This window comes from Abramis brama (genome assembly GCF_963993115.1).
Source record: "Abramis brama genome assembly, chromosome: 3".
Taxonomy (NCBI): Eukaryota; Metazoa; Chordata; class Actinopteri; order Cypriniformes; family Leuciscidae; genus Abramis; species Abramis brama.
In genome coordinates this window covers 36,844,890-36,868,089 of record NC_139965.1, presented here as the reverse complement: position 1 = coordinate 36,868,089, position 23,200 = coordinate 36,844,890, and the positions used below count along the sequence as shown (strand labels likewise).

General features: G+C 40.5%; 1 protein-coding gene across 7 annotated transcripts in view; it reads right to left on the bottom strand.

Annotated features, from left to right (window-relative positions):
• The window catches only part of znf536 (zinc finger protein 536), a 192,638-nt gene that overhangs the window by 81,955 nt on the left and 87,483 nt on the right, over positions 1-23,200 (bottom strand). For all 7 annotated transcript variants that reach the window (XR_014605380.1, XR_014605381.1, XM_084108544.1 and 4 more), the window contains one exon: positions 20,747-22,998. Coding sequence is in view for 5 of the 7 variants with exons in the window: in XM_084108544.1 (XP_083964670.1) it covers positions 20,747-22,997 (2,251 nt within the window). In the remaining 2 variants the exon portion in view is untranslated. The remainder of the gene's footprint in view (positions 1-20,746; positions 22,999-23,200) is intronic.

Here is a 23,200-nt window from a genome sequence, read left to right as displayed (position 1 = left end):
TCTTAGACACACTGAAAGCTTGCGTGCCAAGGATTTTCTGATGAGGCCCTATATTTATACACCTCAAAATAGAATTAGCCAGAGCTGCCAATCAAAGTTTAAAATATGTAACTGAGAAACACATTATTTACAGCGCCTGAACTCGCCGCGCACTTGTTGCCTCCCCGTCTGTGTATTTCGCTTCTCCCCTTCATTCCGGGAAACAAGATAAATGAGCGACGCGCATCTCCAGCACCTGTCCCAGCATCCTGCTCCTCTCCAGGGTGATAAGGGATTTCATTAATGGCAAAGCATTTGGTCTGAAGGAAACATAATTGCTCGGCTGCTGCCGTCGCTGCCTCTGATGACGCCCTTATTTCCCATCATCCTTTGCTCTTGACTGTTAAGTGATCATCATATCAACAGAGAAGTGGGTGCAAGGTTGAGATATCGACACTCTGTGGTCAAGTTGAAAAACAAACACGGGCGTGGTGCAGATAGAGAGAGAGAGTGCTGAAAAGGGAGGAAGGGGAGGGGGGGAGAAATGGACGGATGAAGTGTGGTAACAGAATGACAGTGGATGTGAGCGATAAGATCAATCGGGAAAGATCACAGCATTCGGTAATGATTTAAGCGCCCAGACCGCTCCCTCTAATAGTCCTTGATGGATAACTGTATGAGAGATACATAATTTTTTGACTTGCCATTTACACAGCATTGCACCTGAAAGCCGGGTGGAATAATAGACAGTTTAAAATGTCAGGGAACTAACTAAGAAAGAGAGACGGATCGGCCGGCGGAATCTTAATTAGGAAACCCGGCTAATGGCCCTGGCAGTTCGAGGGAGGGACGAAAGGGGAGGGGGGTGGCGGGTGGGGGCTGGGGGGTGCAGAGGAAGTGCTGCTCTGAAACAGACAACACTTCCCAGCAATGCTTTGGTTCAATCAGCCAAGGCCTATCCTTCTCGTTTGTAGTCCTCCGTTTCTGCCGTTTCTCGCCTCGATAGGCTGACCAGTCACATTGCAAATATATATCTAGTCGCGAAGCCCATCAAGAATATGCTCTGTCTGGAAAGGCATGTATAGGATTTACCTATCTGTCCCAGAGCAGACCTGCGTGTTGAGCTGAAGCCAGCAGCACATGATTGTGTTAATTAATCTGCCATTGTAAGCAGGGGGAACAGCTGCAGAGGCTCTCGTGGCTGCGTTGTCAAAGCAAAACAATGCCGTGTTAAGCTTCCCCCACTGAATCTTCCCATTACAAAAGCGGCTCCAACACAGGGGCTAAATTCATAAAACCCACAGATCAATTTTTACCAGCACTAATGTCTGACCTTTAAAGGGAAAAGGGTTTTAACATGCTTAATTTCGGCTTGAAATATGGTCAGATATGTGATACCTAGGATTTGGGCCAATTCCCTGGGCTTTAAAAACAAACAGATTGAGAGAAAGGGGTGAGCAGAAAAAGAGGGGTTGAGAGAGAGAGAGTGAGAGAGGAAGATGGGAGCTAAAGAGGTCTGATCTCTTAAACAGGGACAAACAGAAGAGCACCAGGATTCACCAGCTGAGCGCTGGTATTTTAAAACAATACGTCTAACATGATTAGGAGGCAGCCATCGATCTCTGTTATGTGGATTTAATTTACAAGTGAGGGGGAAGGGGTGGGTGGAGGATGAGGAAGGGCTGTGTTTGCACACAAATTCCATGACAGAGCCAGATGTATCCCTAAAAGGAGAACGTGCAGTGTGGGTGGAGATCAGGAGAGGTGATGCTACTGAAAAAGGTGGTCGAAAAACTCAGGTTAAATATTGCAACAATGATGCCCATATAGCATTCAGCCTTCATGATAATAAGAGGACTATGTATGTTTGTGGATGGTTTTAACACTTTTTTGCTTTAAAGGAATATTTCACCCAAAAATTTAAAATGTGTTATCATTTACTTACCATCATGCCATTCCAAACATTCCGACTTTTTTCTTCAGTGGAAAACAAAATAAGATTTTTTTTTTTTTTTTTTTTTTAGTCTTCTTCATGTTAACTATTAAAAATAAAGGTTCCAAAAGTGTGTGCAATTTTTTTTTCATAACATTAAAGGTTCTTCATGGAACCAAAGATGCCAATAAAGAACCTTTATTTTTGTGAGTGTTCCACAGAAGACAATAGGTCATACAGGTTTGCAATGACATGAGAAAATGATGACGATTTTATTTTTCTGGTCTCTTAACCAAAAAATATATAAATAATAATAATGCAGATAAGCTGTAAAACACTAGAGAAAAATGCATACAACACAGTCCATCAAAAAACATAACAGTTGAGTTTGCAGTTGTGTCAAATGTCACCTTAAACACTGTGTTATGCACAAATGTAAAACAGTATACATTTTGTTTAGTCTACAGAAGTAAAATGGGCAATGCAGTGTTTGTTTTTTTTTTTTTTTTTTTTTTTTACATTTGTGTAAAATGTTTGGAGTAGATATGATATACTATAACAAATTAAACAAGAGTGTATCTTCTGATTTAGATGATACCAGTTCAGTCATTCAACTTGCATTAACCTAATCACAAACCAAACTATAAACCCAGAAGATAAATTGAATGATGCTCAAGTTCAGTGTTACAACCATCCAACCATTTAGTCTTCACTACTCGTGTAAGGGAAACATGTCTGAGTGCTGTAAAAGAGCTGTGCACTCATTAACATACCTTTTTTTTTTCTTAACTCATCATAAGGGGATAATTTCACGAAAGGTTGTGCTAGGGTCAGATAAACAGAATGAGATACATGAGGAAAAGAAAAGTACACTGAGAGCGAGAGACGTTACATATGTGTGTATGGCAGGAGGAACGAGGACTCTGTGGGCTATTTCTGTTAGGGACACTGAAGGGGTTAGACAAACAAAGTGTTCGAGGGGAAGATTGTGGCGAGATTCTCTGGAAGCTCTGTAGGGGGGAAAGATGGCACTCTACTGCTTTCTGGTTTCCAAAGAGATGGGAATACGACGCAAAAAAACTCATGGTGCTCCCTGGACCTCAACCCACTCTGCTGTGGGAGACCGTCTGTTTCTGCTAAGCTCCTCCAAAAAGCCCACCAAGAGTGTCCTGCTTTTAAAGGGATAAGTCTGATGGTGATGGTATCAGTTTAGCCAACATGTCCTGAAGGTTTAGTCAGAGGATGTGGCATGGCGAGGGGGTGAACTTGTTCGAAAAGCAGACACATTGAATGTTTAAGTGAGAATATGGCCATAAAGCTGATAAAGATGCGACTGTAACATTAGATCTCTTGCGCAACCATCAGCATAACGGGATTCATTACGATTTAATTTCATATTTCCATATTGCTTCATTTGAAACTGCCATTAAATGAAATATTAAAAAAGATCTATTGAAACGGAGCAGACAAATATTCAAAGTTAGATAACGGCTGTTTGATGTTGCTCCAGTGAATTCTTAACTTAACACTGATATTTGTCTCGCCATGTAAGTGAGAAACAATACTAGTGAGCAGTGGCTGATAAATGAAAGCAGAATGCGCGGCAGCTCTTGTGAGTGAGTGTGTGAGCTTGGCAGAGACACACTAAAGGGAAATTTTTCTGAAGGCTTGCAGATGGAGAACGGTGACATGGTGTGAACATGCGTCTCCAAAGTGTCGCTCGCTCACGCATCTCACCTGTCCGCCACGCTGCATCACAGAGAGCCATCAGATGTTCAACTTACCGCTACAGTAAGCATGAGATAAGAAAAGCCTGTCTGTTAGTGCTAACGGCACGCCGTACTTTTCAACACCGTTAGCTACGTTTAGGCAACGTTGGGCAACCTTTCGACGATGATTCATTATCATGTCTCGTGCAAAGTGGATTGCTTCAAATGCTATTGCGCAGAGGAATGGGTTTTTCACAATGCTAGCTGTCAGAATTATTTGGAATCAGGATGCGTCAACTTAAGATTCCTGCCTACATCCATTTACTTGTCGATGGTGCTGGTGTCTTACTGTGCTGAGCCTTGCAGGGTGTAAAAATAAACTTTATGGAAATAGACATGCATTGACATAGTGCCATGTTCAGACTGCGAGCAGCTTGTGTCTCATGAACATAATCCAGAAATGTCCTCCAAACTTTTTCCTCTTTCTAAAGTTCAAGTTGCTCCTCTTCATCCCTCTTCCTCTTGTTTTGCACCACAATAGACTAAACTGGTCTTCTCGAAACTCGCTAGATACCCATGAAATGTGAGGATCAGAGAGGGAGAGATGAAGACAAAACCAGAGAAAACCAGATTTGACATTCTTTCCTGAATCCCCATCTCTATGTCTTATAGGAAATACCTGTTTCTGGCAGAGGAAGTGCTTCAGTGGCAAGATTACACCTCACCTGCACCCTGAGCCAGGAGAGGTGGCATTTGGGCGATCCGTCCCCAGTGAGGGGCTCGCAGGGGCTCAGCCACGGTTTAGCCACGTTGAGGGAGCGGGCTGAGGCCCCCGCACACAAAACCAGCGCTAAACCTGTGTCCTGAGGGGAACGCAGGCGCAACTTTTCACGCACGAGGCCTGCGTGGTGTCGAATGAATCTCTAAGCCTGCGGTACTAAATCACGAGCCGATATTGTTTTTCTTATTTTGTTATCTGTAATATGTCAAATCTGTCACAATGCCCAGAGTCTGTTCACAACATCACATCTTTTCCATAACGTCTCGAGTGAGAATCCCCCGGGAAAAGTTTGCTGAATCGTAAAAAGGATATTATGCGCTTTGGAGAGAATGAAGGGACATGTGATGGAAGCCAAATGCAGACTGATACGAGCACCTTTAGCAATACAACAACATAAAGAAAACTTGTTTAAAGGGATAGTTCACCTAAAAAATGAAAGTACTGTCATCATTTACTCACCCTCATGTCGTTCCAAACCTGTATGACTTTCTTTCTTCCGTGGAACAAAGAAGAACTGTTTTTGTCCTTACAATGAAAGCCAAATCCAAAAAGAACAATGAAACCCATTGATTTTTTTCAAAATATAAGGGTGAGTAAATGATGACAGAATATTTCTTTTTTCAGCAAACTATCCCTGAAAAAAATTATTTTGCATCATTACTGACTTGTACGGTTCTCATTCTTACAGTTTATCAGTTTGAAAATCTGATTAGAAAGAAAAACAAAACAGAAAAGATAAAGAAGGAAAAACAAGTTCTTTCATAAAATATAGGGGTGTAACGATACCCTCATGTCACGATTCGATACATATCACGATACTGAACTCATTATATGATATTATTGCGATACTCCAAGACATATGATAAAAGGTTAAAAAAAATGCTACATTTGATATTAAATTGTGAGTGTAAATGAATAGGCTTGGACTTGGTGCTGGAAACCCAATGCACATTGAACTACACACAATACATATTGTCACTATCCATAATATATATTGTTGATTTTTTTATTGCGATATATTGTTACACCCCTAATAAAATATGATGAAAAGAAAAAATCCAGTGACCTTGGTAAAAAAAAAAACAACAAAAACAAAGATCTTGAAAGTGTTAGGTTAATGATGCCCATGTGTTCCCTTATGTTTGGTAGAGAGCAGGAAAATCACAGATGTAAGGTTTTGCACTATTCTTTAGTTTCTCTACCGTGAATTAAGAGTGTTTGCTAGTTTGTAAACAAACTGTGCTAACAGCTCTTTTCACATGAAAGTTAAACTCAAATAACATATGTTCTTAACAAAAACAATAGGTGTTAACCATCTAAATTGCAATTGGGGTAGATCTTACACAAACAAACACCAAGCTTTGTTTCCAAGACAACTATAACAATGCTCGATGCTGCCACTTCTTAAAGCGCCGTTGCCGAGACTGTGGGAGTCTGCGAGCAAATGCCTTCCTTTGTGGCAGGCTGCATTCGGTCAAACCAAAAAAAATAAAAAATTAAAAAATAAATATGCATGTACTGATGGCTAATCAAACTATTTCCCTATGTAGTATGAACAATTGAACTTTCACTTTGCCTAGTGTTATTTTCTTCTCCCTTTTTTAATCTCTCTAGTTCTCTCTCTCTTTCTTGTTGTATTCCCGAGCAGCAAAATGAATTCAACTCCAAACCTAATTAATCCACAAAGGTTTCATGTCTTAATCCCCAAAGTCAAGGGGGTTATTGTCCTCACAAATGAGGTCAATGTTTCTCCCAGTGGAAATACAGGAACAGCAGTGAGACTGATAGAGACAGAGGGAAAGAGAATAAGAGTGAGGAAGCGAGAGAATTCTCTCGGAAACTTACAGTAGGAGTTCTGAAGAGGGTGACGAGGGCTATGCAAATAGGGTTAGAGGTGCTGGATTTTATTTTTAATAATCTCGGTTTGGCCCATAAACTGCCCAAGAAGAAGGATAATGAACAAAAAAAAAACAAAAAAAAAAATAGACTAAAACGTTTCGAACAAACCGTTGTTTCCATATGCCGTTTCAAACAGATACCACCTTAAATGTTGTGATTACAAAATTAGCATTAGCGACTTAGATCAATTCGAAATTTTAACTTTAGTCTCTAATGCAAATACTTAGAGACGGACATGCAAAACACCAAAATGAAGAGTGCATGACCTCCTCTTTTAAGGGAAACATGAAGACCAGTGAGGATCCCAAAACATCTGTTACTGTATCTGATGCTACATATGATACAGTAAAGAAAGAGGCTAGGAATAAAAAGACAAAAACTGAAACATATCGTAAAGGCACCGTTTTAAATTGGCGGGAAAAAAAAGAAAAAGGACCACCACACGCAGAACAAAGAGCTGCTTCTTCTACCCACACTGGTTGCAGTGAAGAGGGGGCTCTGTATGAACCCAACATACAACACAGGCTCATTAGCAGGAGCTCCGCTGTTTATGATTACCCATAATTACCAGCACTCGAACGAGACCTAAGAAAAAAAAAAAAGGAAGGAAGAGAGAAAAAAAATAAAAAAAACGAAAGAGAGAAAAACAATGTGACTGTAGCCTTGTTACAGGCATTTTCATTTCAAAGTTCTTTTAAGCTGAAGAAATGAAAGCGGTTTACATTGTCATCCCTACCGCTGTGCTTGACACTTTAGTTTAAACTGACAGTGGGAATTAAAATCTGTAAATGGCTTTTATTTTTGATGCACAATGTATGAATCAGCTGTCAAACTCAGTGTTTGTTGATTTTTATCGGGAGGGTTATTACATTTTGAGAATGTGACAATTAAAAAGCCCTCGATCATTCCATAACTTTGCCTCAGGGTGCTAATCTACAGAGTAGGAGTAGGGAGAGAAGGAGGCACATATGCTGGAGTGTAAAAACGGATTCCCGATCAATCGCCAAAAACCAAACAGGCCTTTAAAAACAAACATTGGTCATGCATATTAGATTGGAAATGGAAACGAAAGAGTTTGAGCGTAGATGTGTTGGAATGCAGCTGCCATAAGAGTGGAGTCATGGCTGAATGTGGTTATTATGGGTGTCAGGGTTAACCTCAGGCCGCTGGAGCGCTGCAGGATTGGACATAACTGGATAATGGCACGGGATACAACAGATCAAGATGCTTGTGCACTAAATTGAGTGTGTTTTCACAGACAGGTCAAAGCGCTGGTACCTGCTGCTGCCACTGCCGTACTGATATCTGTTTCTCCTCTCCGATCGCAGAGGATATACAGAGGAGAAGAAAGATTTAAAGGGGAAAAAGGCACAATTGTTTATTGATTTTATAATAGGCTTAATGGCAGAGAAATAAAGCGGAGGTCAGTGAGAGAGCTCAAATGTGAGGAAATGACACGACAAACACCGGCCTAACGGAGCTGACAACAGTTCTGTTCAAAACATTCTTTCTTTCTCTCTCCTGTTCTTTTCCTTCCTTATTTACTCTCTTTCTTTTTCTAGTTTATTCTTTCTCATTCCCTCCCTTATTTGTTCCTTCCTTCCTTCATTGTTGATTTTTCATTCTCATGTATTCTTTTCCATCATATTTCTTCCTTCCTTCCTCATTCTTTTCCTTTTTCCTTCTGTCCTCATTCCTTTCCTTCCTTCCTTCCTTCCTCATTTATTTGTCATTTTCTTCATTCCTTTTCCATTTTAATTCCTTCAGTTTAATTTAGTTCTTTCCCCCCCCCCCCTTCATATTGTCCTTCCTTCCTTCCTCATTCGTTTACTTTGGTTTTATTTCTTTGTTCTTCACTTTTTCCTTCCATCCTCACTTTCTTTTTCTCATTTCTCATTCATTTTCTTTATTTCCTTCTTTCCTTTTTTTCCCTACTTTATTTATTTCTTGCTTTCTTGTCGTTTCCTTCATTCCTTCCCTCGCAGTTATGTTCATCAATCCTGCACTCTTTTAACAGCTTTAGGAATGATCCCTATAGTCATTTAAGGCACTTTAAGAACAATATCATATGTCTGGGCTGTTTGCACAGCGAGACATAAAAGGAAACCTGATCGTATTTTCCAGTGTGTGAGCTATAATTTTACAGTTTGTAGCTGTATGTATCAGTGTCAAAACATTAAATGTGAGTTTGAGTTGTTCTGTGTGGCAAAAGTCAAGGCAACAGCAGGTAAACAAAGATAATATCTAAACTCTATATCAATAAATCAGCTACACCTCAATCACAAGTGATTGTGTAAAATGGGAAGGATTCTAAAGACAGGGTCATTTCATGAACTCAAGTGCCCTGTAATGTTAGGGCACAACAAAGCCCTGATCAGATTCTCCTATGATGGAGGAGCAGCGTGATGCTGTGTGTGTGTGTGTGTATAAGTGTGTGTGTTAGAGTGTAGATCAATGTGTATGCGTATGGCCTGATATATGGATGATAACACTAATTAGCTCATTTTGTTTGGGGCACAACACTCATTAAAAACCCAGTGGGACCATTAACGTTACCGTCCCTCCAAAATGCTGCAACCGCCATATTAATCTCCCCAGCTCTCACTCCTAATGGCGACCGCTTCAGGTTGGATTGCGGAGTAAAATAAATAAGCGAAATAAAGAAATATTTGCGAGTGCACATTTCTTGCATTTCTCTTCTCTTCTGCAAGAGACACCCCCCTCCTTTCCCGTCAATTAATATCCATTAATAGTGAAATTTACAAAACACGTTCTCTCCCAGCACCGATTACTCTATGTACCTTCTGCTCAGGGCTAAACTCCGAAACGGTGTACGCATAAGGATGCGGGATTCACCCGTGCCGCTTTTGACAGTGTTTTGAGCCTTATGCGGTAATGTACCCATAATTCCAGTGCTTCGCCGCAGCTTGCGCTGCCATAAGGCACCACTTACGGCGAGACAGCGGAGTCTGATATCTCAGGCCTGTTAGGATTAGGAGAGTAGACGTAGCATCCTGCTAATAGACCGAACGCGGAAGCCGAACTCTCGAGGGTCGGTCACGCGGAATCTTTAATGTGTCTGCTTTTCGCACCATTTTTCAAACACCACAACCTGTTCAGGGGATTTTCGTTCAGCTGCGCTTTACACGAGACCCGCGATGCGAGCTATCAAAAATCAAGTCACAGTGCATGGCAAGCATCCATTCTTAAAAGCCTTCCAGAAACGTACTCTCCCCTTCCGGCCAGCAAAGAGAAAGTGGCAGTTTGCGCTAACCAAGAGCCCGCTCCTCGACCGAGTCGGGCCTGGATGGTGGAGGGTGCAAAGGCTAATATTCTCCATCTCCAAGCTGGATATTAGGAGTGTTGATGAGATCTATGAGTTTGCCATTTGCCCGTGGAGCGGCGAGGCTGCGGCAGAGCCGGGTACCATATGGCTGGTGAGAGATTTCCTCCCTCTTTTCCCCCTCTCTGCGCCTGACAGCTGGATGCCTGCTAACAGGGGACGAGGAGCTTGGCAGCTGCAAGCTGAGAGCAATGCTTTGAAGCCGTGCCGCGCAACTAACGCAAACTTTCTACAGGTAGGTGAGGGGAGGATAAGACGTATAGACTGCGAATGTGAGAAAGGGGCAAGAGGGAGATGGTGTGCCAAGAGAACGGGGAGGAGTGAAAATGCTTCTGGGAGCACATTAAAACGTACAGCTGGCAAGTACAAAAGTGAGAGAGCTTTTTTTTATTATTTTTCTCTTTTTTTCTTTTGAGTCAAAGGGGCTTTCATCATCTGAAAAAAGCTTCCTTTGGAAACAATGATGCAGGTATGAGGATGTTTTGAAGAGAATGAATAAAACACTTCATCTCCTCTTTTGCTGTTTTAATCAATGCAGAATAAAAGGCAGCTGGTAGTACATCAAATTTCACAAGATAGAGAAGCTCTACGTAGAAATCTGAATTGCTAGATTAAAGAGTAAATGCAATGATGTCGTTCTTTTTTTTTTCCGGGGGGTGAGGGGTTGGGGATGATTTAAGTGTCTCTGCGTGGAAGGAAATGGATAGTTCCACTATGCTGATGAGTCAAATGTCCCTCCTTTGAGGGAGCTTGTCAGCCCTCTCCTGTGAGAATGGAGAGGGGTAAAGCATAGACATACTCCAGTGAAGATGCCACAGTGCCCTCCACTCCAGATCAAATAACTCACCTCTTATTAATCACGAACCGCTCACTCTAAACAGGAGGTAGACATCTTCAAAGTGCCACTTACTGTCACTGTCAGCGGTCACAAAACAATGTGGTTGCCCGCTTTAGTTTGTGAGAAACTAACTACACTAGAGCATTACTTATCTAAAAATGTGGCATGAAATCTGCAAAAAAGAGGGGGAAAAGTACTTTTCTATACAACAAGACAGCACAGATTGGCTGCTGTCATGTCGTCCAGGTGGTTGTGGCATATTGGTGATGGTGAAGGAGAGTCCCAAACCTGCGCTAAGAGCGCTAAACAGAAAATAAGTCATTTAGTCATTCATTCATACAGTCAATTGCACATTCATTCAAACTTTATTTGGAAAATAAAGACAGGAGGAAAAAAAGAAAAAAGAGAAAACATCTTACAATGTGCCTTTTGTGGTAACATCTGAATTAACTGGTTTTATTAAAGTCAAAAATAGAATTTAATTTAATTAAACCTGACCATTATGTTTAACAAGGAAGCCATTTTAAGGGTTAGATCAAGTAAAAAAAAAAACTTTATTAGAGGTAATAATGACACATTTAAAATTTTATTCATGATCATTTATCATGATTATTCAGGATAACAATTGTTAATTTGTCAGCTTGATGTAGTCAGTTTAAATATAATTTTTGATGAGCAGAGTTAATTTACATTACCACATAAAACATATTTTTTTTAGGTTACCTGAAAAAAAAAAAACTTTTTACAAAGTATGCAGAAACGCCACATACCACACACAACTGACTCCACTCACAACTGATTTCAAGAGTTTGACATTACAGTCCATTTTATAAATCGTATAAATCTTAAAAATCGTATTGTGTATGATTAATTTATTTATGTGTTTATTTTTATTATTATTTGAATTATTTTGTATTGTTGTTTTTTTTTAATTGTTGTATTGTTTTACTAATTTTAATGTTTCATCAAAATGTCATTACATAATCTTCCATTGAAAATGACAGAATCAACAAGCAATGGATAGAATCAAGTCACCACACTACATTTAAAAAAATCTATTATACTTGGATTTACATTACAGAACAGAAGAAAAATGATGCCACTACTTCCATTTCATTGCAACTTTACCATGCTGCTAAGCTATGCTAATGGTGCAATACTTTAAAAATCATAATAGGTAGCAGTGTGTAAAATAATATCAGTTTAATTACACCAAATTATTTAATTTATACTTTTAAGCATTGAATGAATTCTAAGTATAATCATAATAAATCATCTTGGACAAATCATCTTGGACTTTGCTGCTTAGATTTGGCCAAATCGAGACATTTTATGACATATAATTTAATGCCTAGATTTTAGAACTTAGCATTTATGTCAGTAGTTTACTTGCTTTAACTTCATCATCAAAACATGCATTCAACTAAATTGGTGTAATTTAATAACCTGGCGAAAGAAAACATAAACAGCATGATGCATTCTGCACACGTCCTAATAGAATCTGAACACACAAAAACTAAAGTTTGAAAGAAAGAGCGAGAATTAATATGCTGAAGTTACATGCAATTAGAATATGTGTTATTTATGCAAAAGTATGATGTCAGCTAATGTATATTTCCCTCCATTTTTCAGTCCTCCCATGTTCCCATCCCTTGTTCTCGCATTTCTTTCACATGCACTCTTTGGCCGCCATCATTATTTTAGACATTCATGAGCTTTCCTTCCTCCTAACACATACAGTGTTTTTACTCATTTAGAACTGCATTCATTTTCACCCCTGCCTCACTTCCACCATGTGTTCATCTCTCCCTCATTGTAGTTACTCTACAGCAGACAGGATGGCTTCGCTGGGGCTGCTCTCTCTTGCCCCTGCCTGCCAGTACAGGGGTCTGTTGGGGGAGCGGTTTGCCCAACCAGAGCAGTATGTCATTCTGGATCTTTATTTCCCCGAGTTGCATTACCATCCAAATCTTTTGCCTTCATAATCTCAGCGTTCGGCGTTCGGCTCCAAGAAGCGTATGACTGATTTTTTAATTCCCTCCAAGTGGCGTGTTTCTTTCCTTCTGTTTCTCCATCCCCTCGCTCACTTGTTCTTTATCCCCCGTTTCTTCCTCTCTAATTTCATCGCGCGGCGGAGCTGTCTTTTTCAATCTTTCTCTTTAGGCTTTATTAGTGTGATCTGACCATCATTTGCTCGTCTCGGCCCTCCTAACCATCCCTGCGTTTCATCGCGGCCACACCTTTTCTTTAGCATGCTACCTCTCTCTTTCTCTCATGCCAGCCCTCCCTCCATCTCTCTCTCTCTCTCTCTCTCTCTCTCTCTCTCTAGGCCCCCTGTTGCTGCCTGCTACCAGAGCCGTGGTGTGGAGTTTGGCTGAAGCCGAGAGGAGCAGCTGGGCCAGGCTAACAGGGAATGATAATGACCTCAGAAATCTGCTCCTCGCTCCACAACAATAGGGTGCTCAGTCTAGTGGAAAATTGTGTTCATCAGCTAGCTCTGCTCACTTACTAATTGACATTGCCAAATATTTTAAGAACAATTGGAATGCACAGGCACAAAAAAAGAGGACAGAAAAAAATAGAAAATGAAGATCTTAATCCGTGGACTTTTTTTGCCCAGTTTTTTTTTTTTTTACCCTTTTTTTGCCTTTGATTAGAAGATAACTATCGCTAAAATGAAGATTGGGGGGGGGGGGGGGTGCGGAGAAGAAGAGGCAAACTTTTCATGTCATTATCTGCCTCATGTCAGTGCCGTGATGTTGACACAAAGGCTTTTTTATGTGGCCTGTCAATGGGGTTAGGAGGGGGAGAGGGAAAGAAGAGGGGAGAGATACTCATCAGTGCATGATGAATGCCCGTAAAGCCCCCCCACCCCGTCACATCATGGCTGGTGGGGGGGGGGGGGGGGGGACTTTGACACATGTGTCTTTCTCTCTAAATACTGCTTTTAATCTACATAATGTTCTTGCTTTACACCTCCATAACTTGTGTTTACGCAACTGTGCGAGAGAAAGACGGGTAAACAAGAGAGAGCGAGACAGCGAGAAGAGGAGGCAAATGGAGAAGGAGGATTCTTCTGTCATGGTATCATATGGCTGGTCCTCCATATTTAATGAGACAAAGGTCAATGTATTCACTTGCTCTTTCACACGGGAGGCACCCCAATCATGCCAAAGTTAACTTGTTCAAACAAAGCGCCCTCCCACCCAGATATGCCATTTGTATGCACTGGTTTGAGAGAGAGAAAGAGAGAGAGAGGTGGTTTCATTCCAGAGGAATTCGGCTCTGACAGAGTAAGACAGCTGTCGACCTCCGCTCACACACAAAAAAAAGCATCACCATCAACCCTTCAGCAAATAAACTTTTTCAATAGTCAATAATGACACTTTGCATACTTTAGCGCAAACTAATTCAAAACTATTTGATTAAAAGAAAATGAAAAGCATTTTTTTCTTCCTGAGCAACCTGATGATATTTTCACATGCCTCAGTCAATATGCTTTTTTTTTTGTTTTTTTACATTTAATAGCATACAAGAAGTACATTTAATAGCATACAAGACCCCATTATCACACTTAAAGTGATGACACCTTTCCAGTCGGCTGAAAGACGTCATATTGATGCATTTAAAATATTAATATTCAAACTCTCTGCCTCCCCCAGTACGACAGCCTTCTGTTGGGGAAAGATAAATATTATGTTTTAATTATAAAAACATAAAAAAGAAAATGAAGAGACTGATGAAAAAGCACGGCCCTGCCAAGGAGGCTTGTATGCAAAGGTAAGCAATGTTTTGGCAAAGACACGGAATTAAAATCTGGTATACTGCATGCAGCTTACTCTCTCTCTCTCTCTCTCTCTCTCTCTCTCTCTCTCTCTCTCTCTCTCTGTCTCTCTCTCTCTCTCTCTCTCCTTTTCTTTTTCTCTTTCTCCGAGCAGTACATAGCTCGCCGTTGTCTCCATAACCAAGCAGGGAATCCTAACAGGATCATTAAGACATAAAACAGACTGATAAATGTTTCATAAGGACTGCCCGTTGATAGCCTCACAGGGGTACGGTGAGCACAGAGAGACGACACTCACGGAAGCTCTTTCATATACACTTTGGAATACAATTGGAATTTTAAATATAGTAAAAAGAAAAAAGCTATGCTAATTCCCACTATGGGTAATATTTACAAATTGACAGAAAGGGAGGGAAAAAGCGAGAGAAGGCGAGCGAGAGTATAACAAGGGAAAGAGAGAAAAAGTGAGCATGCAAAATCAAATGAGCTGCTGCTAAGGGGAAATAAATTGCCCTTTTATTGTTCAAGCGTGCACAAAAATACTAAGTCTACATTTATCTAAGACACGTCAATCAACAGAGCACACTGACAATTAACACGCTGAATAGAACTTTTATCATTTAAAGACACCAGAGTCCTGACCCACTGTACTTAAATAAAGCAGTATAATAACAATTTTCTCACACACCATGACATTTTTTTTTTTTTTTTTTTTTACATTATTACACAAAAAAAGGTGACAGATAGGGAGAGGGAGCACTGAGCTGCAGAAACTGCATAGGAAGACTGAATGAAACATTTAGATAAAATAGGAGAAGTGTGGAAAAAAAGTGAGAGTGATGCATGCTGGGTGAGAGGGCAGAGGGCGCGAACTATAATGAAGGTGAATGATAGGAATAAACATTGACATAATTCTTCCAAGGTCTACAGTTCCTAATTAGCACATGAGAGAGAGAAATGTAGTCTGTCCTCGTTTTAAAGATTTGGAAGAGCAAAAGAGAAAATTAAAGAAAGAGAAAGAGAGAGGAGGAGGAGGAGGAGGAGGAGGAGGAGGAGAGAGAATATGACAGAGATGCCGTTAATGATAAGTAATATGTCTTTTGTCTCCCAAAAGCTATTCCATGTAATTTTAGGGCTCGGATCAACTTATTTTTCAGTCACAACAGACTTTATAAGATGTGCGGACATTCAGAAGCACAATCGCATATATATATATTATATGAGTTCTAATGAGTTTTGACCACTCAAACAGTGTTACAAAAACAACTAAATTTGACCGAGCATTGGTAACAATTTTTTCTTCTCTAAATTTGCATATTTATTTAACAAGTAAAGCAATAAACATCTGCATGAAACTGATGCCATAGGTCAGAAAGGATGAACAGGTTTGCTTCTCTGTGGATAGTCCTGCATTTTGCATAGCAGTTTGGGTTATTTCGACTTTAATTACACCACAATTACATTGTACAGCAAGTCTGCATATGTAATTACTCCAATTTGTAATTGTGTAATTAGATGAATATCCATGCTTATAACCTAAGGCATCCATTGGCAAATCCAATTTCAATTTGTATGGAGCAAGTGTTTCGCCCAAAACGGCGGCAAGCCGTAAAGACCTGGGGATATACTGATAATCCTTGCCATGTTAAAATGCTCTTCCTCTTAACAATATTTAGACATGGGGGATTCTCAACTGGAGGAAAAAGACAAGGCAGGTTTTGAAGCCTTAAGCAACGGAGATCAGGCAGTAGAAAAAGGATGCTTTTTCACTTGGTTTTCTCAAGTTAGTCGTACAAGAAACATGTATAAGGATGTCTTGAATCAAACACAAGGGAGGAGTCTGATCCTAATAAGCATTTCATGGGTGTCACACAAGAAATATTCATGTGTAGCCTACTGACTATAAATACACTGTAAAAGAGCAAAGATTATTGAAGTTTTTTTTTTTTTTTTTTTTACAAGAATACTATTTAAGTGCTTTCAAAATTTCACGTTTAATTCAATGTTTTACATGCTCTTTCTTTGCAATTATTTGTGAATCTACTAACAAAGTTGTTTATAAAGCAAATCCTACACCAAAGTCTTTGAAAGGGTATAGTGTTATCAATCTATATTCATTGTCAAGCTAACTACTCTGGGTGTGTGTATATATGTATGTATGTATATATGTATATATATATATATATATATTTACCATTGATCAGCATGTGTGTGTATATATAATGTTGTGTTTTTCCATTTACTGTGTTTCTGTTAAAGACTTCCTCTCTCTCTCTCTCTCTCTCTCTCTCTCTCTCTCTCTCTCTCTCTCTCTCTCTCTCTCTCAGCTGTCACTCAAAATCACACAATAATGAATTCAGAAACACTATCAGGAATGAGCCCCCCTTGTTTATGAAGCCCAATTCAGACTGCGGAATCTGAAATAACAATAGATCCCCTCCTCAGCCAAGCCAATCTTGTAATGGTAATAAGAAATAAAAGAGAATGGGGGAAAATGTAATAAACTAAAAAAGAGAGAAGGAAAGAGGTGGAAGAGATGTACAGAGGCTGGAAATTCTATTGCACAAGAAGCATATTTAAGGTTGATTATTGAGAGGAGAGGAAAAAGGCCTTTAGAGGACATTTCTGAGGCAACTTTTTTCCCCCTTTTTATCTGTCTCTCTCTGTGTTTAAACAAGTGCAGTGTCAAAGACAAAAGCGATTGTGTCGACCTTCTTTCACAGTTGAGATGTTATTGTTGATTACTGTAATTCAAGTTTAACTCAAAATTGCAGTGGGTAGGTGGTTTAGAGGTTGGGTGAGCTTGCTGAAAGAAGATAGCAGATGAATCTGCCGTATGTTAAAGAGAGGGTAAAGAAAAAAAGCAAATAAAATCGACACATTATAAAGGAAGTCTGTTCTCTTTGGGTTAGAGGAACGTGTGAGATATTAAAAGTAAAACAGAGGTATGACATGCCACATCCTGTTGCATACTACATAAACATACACCCTTCCTCCCCCCCAAAAAATAAAACACACACGCACACAAGTATACATACTGTATAAAGTATAAAACCAGGCCATGACATGTATTTTCTTGTTTTTATCCTTCCTATTCAAAACTCAAAAATTAAATACAAATGAAATCATCTTGATGAGAGAAGAAATACTTTTCTCCACCTTATACAAATACTGGGCTAATAAAGAAACACTGCATTAAACATTAAAGCACTGTTAGGCAAACAAACAGTGCAACACTTCCTTCCCTGTAGATCACACCTTTAGCTTGTAAGGGTTTGGTGAGCACATGTTTTGCGCCATGGCCTGAAAGCGCAGCCCCTTGTGTATGCATACTTTTAAATAAGTATGTCAGAGAATCTGCCAAACTGCCCCTTACTATGGCATAATTCCCCAATAAACACGCATCTCCCTGTGCTTGCAAGCAAAGAAACCTGAAGGTCAATCTCAAGACAAGAGGGGGGGCTGGCATTATGCCCACTGCACAGTGAGAGCTCCCTGCCTGCTCCAACTGAGCTGGGCAGCGATGTGGGATTTCAGCTGGTGATCACACTCTACCTTGACACTAACTCACACGCAGGGTGAATAGAGAGATGGGGAGGGAGCAGGTATAAGAAAAAAATATATATAAATTGATGGATAAATAAAGTTAGATAAAGCAAAAATAACAAAGCATTAAATAAATACATACAATAGAACTTACTAAAAGTGTTATGTTGTGCTAGTGAGCCTTACTAGTTAAATTATGAGAAAAAAGTGGGTAACGTTATTTTGATGGTCCACTTTTACATTCTACTAACAATGAGTAACTTTGCAACTACATGTCAACTGTCAGTCATTAGAGTACAAGTGAAGAGTTCAGATGCAAAAGCCTCTAAGTGCCATCTGAAATTTTCTTCTAGAATGATCATTTTTATCAAGCTCGTATATTTAAGTTCAGTAATTTCACTAAAATGGCAATGAAAATGACCTATTAATTGCCATTTAAGTGAAATTACTGAACTTAAATATACGAGCTTGATAAAAATTATCATTCTAGAAGAAAATTTCAGAAGGCACTTAGAGGCTTTTGCATCTGAACTCGTCAAGTAGACTGTCTGCTCAATATCTGCTAACACTTTAGTTTGATGGTCCCTCAACAGACATTCTTACTACAAGTAATTTTGCAAGTACATGTCAACTCATTCCATTAACCCTAACCTTACAGTCTACTCTAATAAGAGTTAGTTGACATGTAGTTGCAAATTAATACATGAGTTAGACATGTAATTGCAAAGTTACTTATAGATAGAATGTCTAAAGTGGACTATCGTAACAAACCGTAACCAAAAAGTGACATCAAAACACCCAGATATAGACTAGAAAACTGTGCGAACAAGAATGTAACCTACAGAGCTACAGAGCTTCAAGCTACAAAGTTCAGATGCTGTAAACAGATTATAGGTGCACCAATCACTTGGGGAGGGGGAGGCACAAGAGAAGTCAAGATTCAAGAATCATGTGAGAGGATGTTTGGAATTTGCCAAAAAACATAGGGTTTTTAAGCTAAAAATTCAAAACAATAATGTGTGCCGCACAAATGTAATACTGCCCACACCTCAAAAACACCATACCTACGGTGAAATATGGTAGCGTTAGCATCATGCTGTGAAACTGCTGTGGGCATTGAGTGGGGGGGATTTAATGTAATAAATTTAATAAATGGGGGGGGGGGGTATACATACAGAGTATACAGCAAAAGAGCATGCAAATGGTAAGATGGTAAGAGAGAGAGAGGACATATTAAGTAATGGTGACATTGGCAAAACATCACATAACCAATTTCTCAGATTTGTGTTTATTAAAACTGGTCTACTTATGTACAATAAAAGCTATGAGAGTGCCAAAGAATCAATAAATAAATTGTATTTTCATTCTCTGTCCCATGATTCAGTTAGTGCTTAACATTTTTTTATTATTAAACACTAATCACTTTAATTCCAAATACCCTGCCAATCTAACAAAAGCTTGAGAATAGTTTATAAAAGGCCATGAGCTAAATCTCAAAGTAATAGTAAGAGAGATGCTAAAGAAAGAAAACTTCCTGCATTAAAATTCACTAGATAATTACTTCCGTAACATACCCTCCTTTCTGTTGACGAGTGTTTAGGTTTAATAGTCTCTGTAAAGAAAATAGGTTTTATCTTCTTCTCATTTTCATTAATTCCTAATTGGGGTGGGGGTTGTCTGTTATTATTCCTTAGATTAAAATAAACATAGCCCATTGCATGTTCAAACTCATCTCACTACATGAGGGTGATAAGGACTGGGAATAAATAAACAATTTCTTCTTTGCTGTTGAAATTAAGTTGCTTAGAGCCTTAAGCTAAGCCACTTTTTTTTTCTTTTTTTGATGACTTAAAAGCACATTTTACCCAGCAAATGAAGTTCATTTTTTTGACCTGCTTTATATGTATATCTTTAATTAGTGTCTTGTTTAGCTTAAGCTAACTGATTATCACATAGACGTGACCTAATTAACAGCCAGGCTGCTTAACAGTGGTGTACCACCCCAAGGAATGAGAAAGTTACCTTTAAAACTTCTGTAATCATTAGCTGCAGCTTCACTTAATCCCACTAAACATACATTTTATCTCAAAAGCTCAGAGTTCCTCAGATGAGGCGGGTTTGCTGTCCCTCTCCCGTGCAGCAGGATGTTTTAATCACTCGTAACATGTCCGTACATCCACATAGGTTTTCTATTGTGAGAATAGAATACGGATTTTATTTTCATAGTTAACTTTATATTTAATGGATAAATTAATTGATGCCAAAGGATAGCCAAAGTACAGAAACCTCATTAATGAATTTGTTTAAGAAGATAGTAAATAAAGATACTAACTCCTTCTAAGGGTGTTTGATGGATATTTGAACAGTAACATTAATTGTCAGACTTATGCATTGACTGTGCAGCTCAGATTTATGCTGGCATTGCCACATTGCTAGCTGATTTGATCACCTACCCACAGCCTAACACAATCACAATCACCCATTTTCTATTAACTGAAATAACTGCAAAAGCACAAATGCATTCACTTCCTTTTCATTGGTTTCATTGGTGGCTTCAAAGCATTAGCTGTTTATTGCTAACTATTGCTAAAGTCGACTAATATCTAAACTTTAAAGGCCCATTGTCAATTTGTCACATATCCTATGTGACAATAACTTGATACTGCCATCTCACCAATTGGCATCCCAAGGTTTCTTTCTCAGTTGTTCCATCCCACTGTGAAATTGCTCTCTTAGGGTAATTGTAATTGTACTACTTTGTAAAATTCCATTACATAATTGCTATTTAAATGTATTGATTTAACAGAACTGAATCATGTGAACATCACACAATTTTGTTCCTGTAACGCCAGACTGAAAAGCATTACGCATTAAAGCATTTAAAATTATTCTTAATGCTGTGGGCTTTCTTAAACCATCTTAAAGCTTTCTTACCTGAAGATGGAGAAGAAGGGTGGGGACTGTCATCCTGAACACTGCCTGTTTGGGAGTGTCCACCTCCAGCACCACTTTCCTCTGTCACATTGGAGGATCCTGGGGTGGTGGATCGGCTGATAGACTGAGATTCAGGGTCGCTAGCTGAGCCACGCCTTTCGTCCAGACCATGCTGGGAGCTCTCCTCTAGGGTTCGACGTTCCTTGTTGTGCACCCGGGAGTGGACCACCATCTGGTGGTAGGTTCTAAAGACTCTGCCACAGTCAGGACACTCAGTTGCTTTCTCTTTCAGGCCAGCCAGGCTGTACTCAAGCCCTTGGCCTAGGCCCAGACCCCCATGGTGAGGCAAGAACTCACGGTGGCTATCAAAGCTTACACCCTCATCTTTCAAGGACATCATGCCTCCACTTGTCTTCACTCCATGAAGGAGATCAGGATGTTGCTTCTGCTTGGAACCATCACTAGAGCCTAAGGTTGGGTGCTCAAGCTTATCTTTCCCAAAGTGAACAATACCAGCTGCACTGGCAAGTTCATCTTCTTGTCCGTGCCCCCCATGATGCTGCTCTTTTGGCATGAAGGAGCGTTCCATAGCCATTCCACGCGCCATGATTTGCCAGGCTTGATAGCTGTTCAGGGGGTCCATCTCTGCCACCTTAGCTGCGGCTTGCAAGCGTTCCATACAGCTTGACTTTAGAGGGGGCACAAGGTTCAGGCAACCCAAGAGTGAGCGCTTTTCATTTTCCCCTAAGCCGTGGCCCATGCTGGCCATTGGGCTCAGGAGCTTCCCAAGCATTTCCTTCTCCTTCATAGCTATACCAGCCTTGGCCAGCATCTGGTGCTGCTGTTCAGCCAGGCCTTGTTTGTCAGGTGTGAGGAAGCCACTTTGCAGACAAGAAATGTATCGTGAATACAGGTTGGCGTGGGCTTCTTGAGCCAGGCTGCTCATGCTGTTCACAGAGGGCCTATCTTCATCAGCTCCTCCACCAACAGGGGGCTTGTTCTTTATGGCAAGCTTGTTTAGATGCACCTTCATGTGATTCTTCAGGAACCAGGGCTCCTTGAAACGACGTCCACAGATCTGGCAGCAATGTTCAAAGGAGTCCTTGTGTTTCCGCATGTGGCCTTTCAGAAACCAAGCTTGGCTGAAGACCTGGCTACAAACCTCACAGCGAAATTCATTGGCGGGTTTCTCTCCACTGCCAGCTCCTGTACCCTGTCCCTGGGCTGATTCAGCTGTAATATGGGTTTTCTCCACATGGCTGATGAGATCCTCCTCCTGGGAAGCAGCAAATTCACATAGGGTACACTTGTAGGGCTTGTGAAGAATGCGAATGTGGCGCTCTAGTTCCTCACGCTTCTTGAATTTACCCTTGCAAAAAGTGCACCGGAATCCTTGGGCTGGGTTGAGGGCTTGCTCATCTTGCAGGTTGGTACCTATGGGCTTAGGTGAGGCAGATGGCTGGGTCAGTCCATCAGGCGAGCCCCCGATACTGGTTGGAGTGAGCAGGCCACAGGCAGAACCAGGCTGTTGCTGGTTGTGACTCTGGATACCCAATTGGGGTGGAAGAGGTTGAGGGGGCTGCAGCAAGCTGTTCCTCATTTGCTTATCACGTAAAATGGCCCTCTCTTCTAGTTCATGAAGAAGCCTGTTTTCCTCACGTACACGACCACGGCCCTTACCTAGATTTCCCAGTTTATGGGTGCGGAGGTGAATCTTCAGGTTACCCTTTTGAGCAGCTCGGTGGTCACAATAGGGGCATTTGAAGGGCTTCTCTCCAGTGTGTGTACGCATATGAAGAGACAGAATGCTGTTGAACCGGAAGCGCTTGCCACATAGTGGACAGGGGTATTTACGGTTCTTGCGGGCATCATCTTCTATATCATTCATCTGGGACATGATTCCTAAGTTCTGCCCATTGAGAAATTGTTGCAAATCAACACGGCCATTGAGACCACTCAGGGCTCCCACATCCATGTCACGGTTAAGCTGGTTGGCCAGTAAGGCCATCTGACTGCTTATTGGCTGACTAGCTAAGGCAGCGTGGGTTTTCTCATCCAGCGGGGTGGCTGCCTTTTCCTCTGGGATCTGTTGGCGACTCTGTAGTTCAGGAAAGGCATGACCCAGCTGAGCAGTCAGCTGATGCAGTTTCTGACTGATTGGGTAGCGGCCATTAAGTACTGCGTTGCTGAGATGGGTGTCAGCATCCGAGACCACCGAGGATACACCAAGGCACAAACTAGAGTCCTCCATCCTAAAGGAGAAAAGACACAGAACAGGTACTGAGTCCTGGCTGGCCTGAAAACACTGCACAACATATAATTGAAAGTAAAATGATATGCGGAACATCATGTAAATAGTAACAAATATTAACAATAGAAGTAAAGGTACAATGCTTTGGACAGAACAGGTTGAGCATACTCTTAACTTTACCATTGTCTTAGAACTGTTCATGA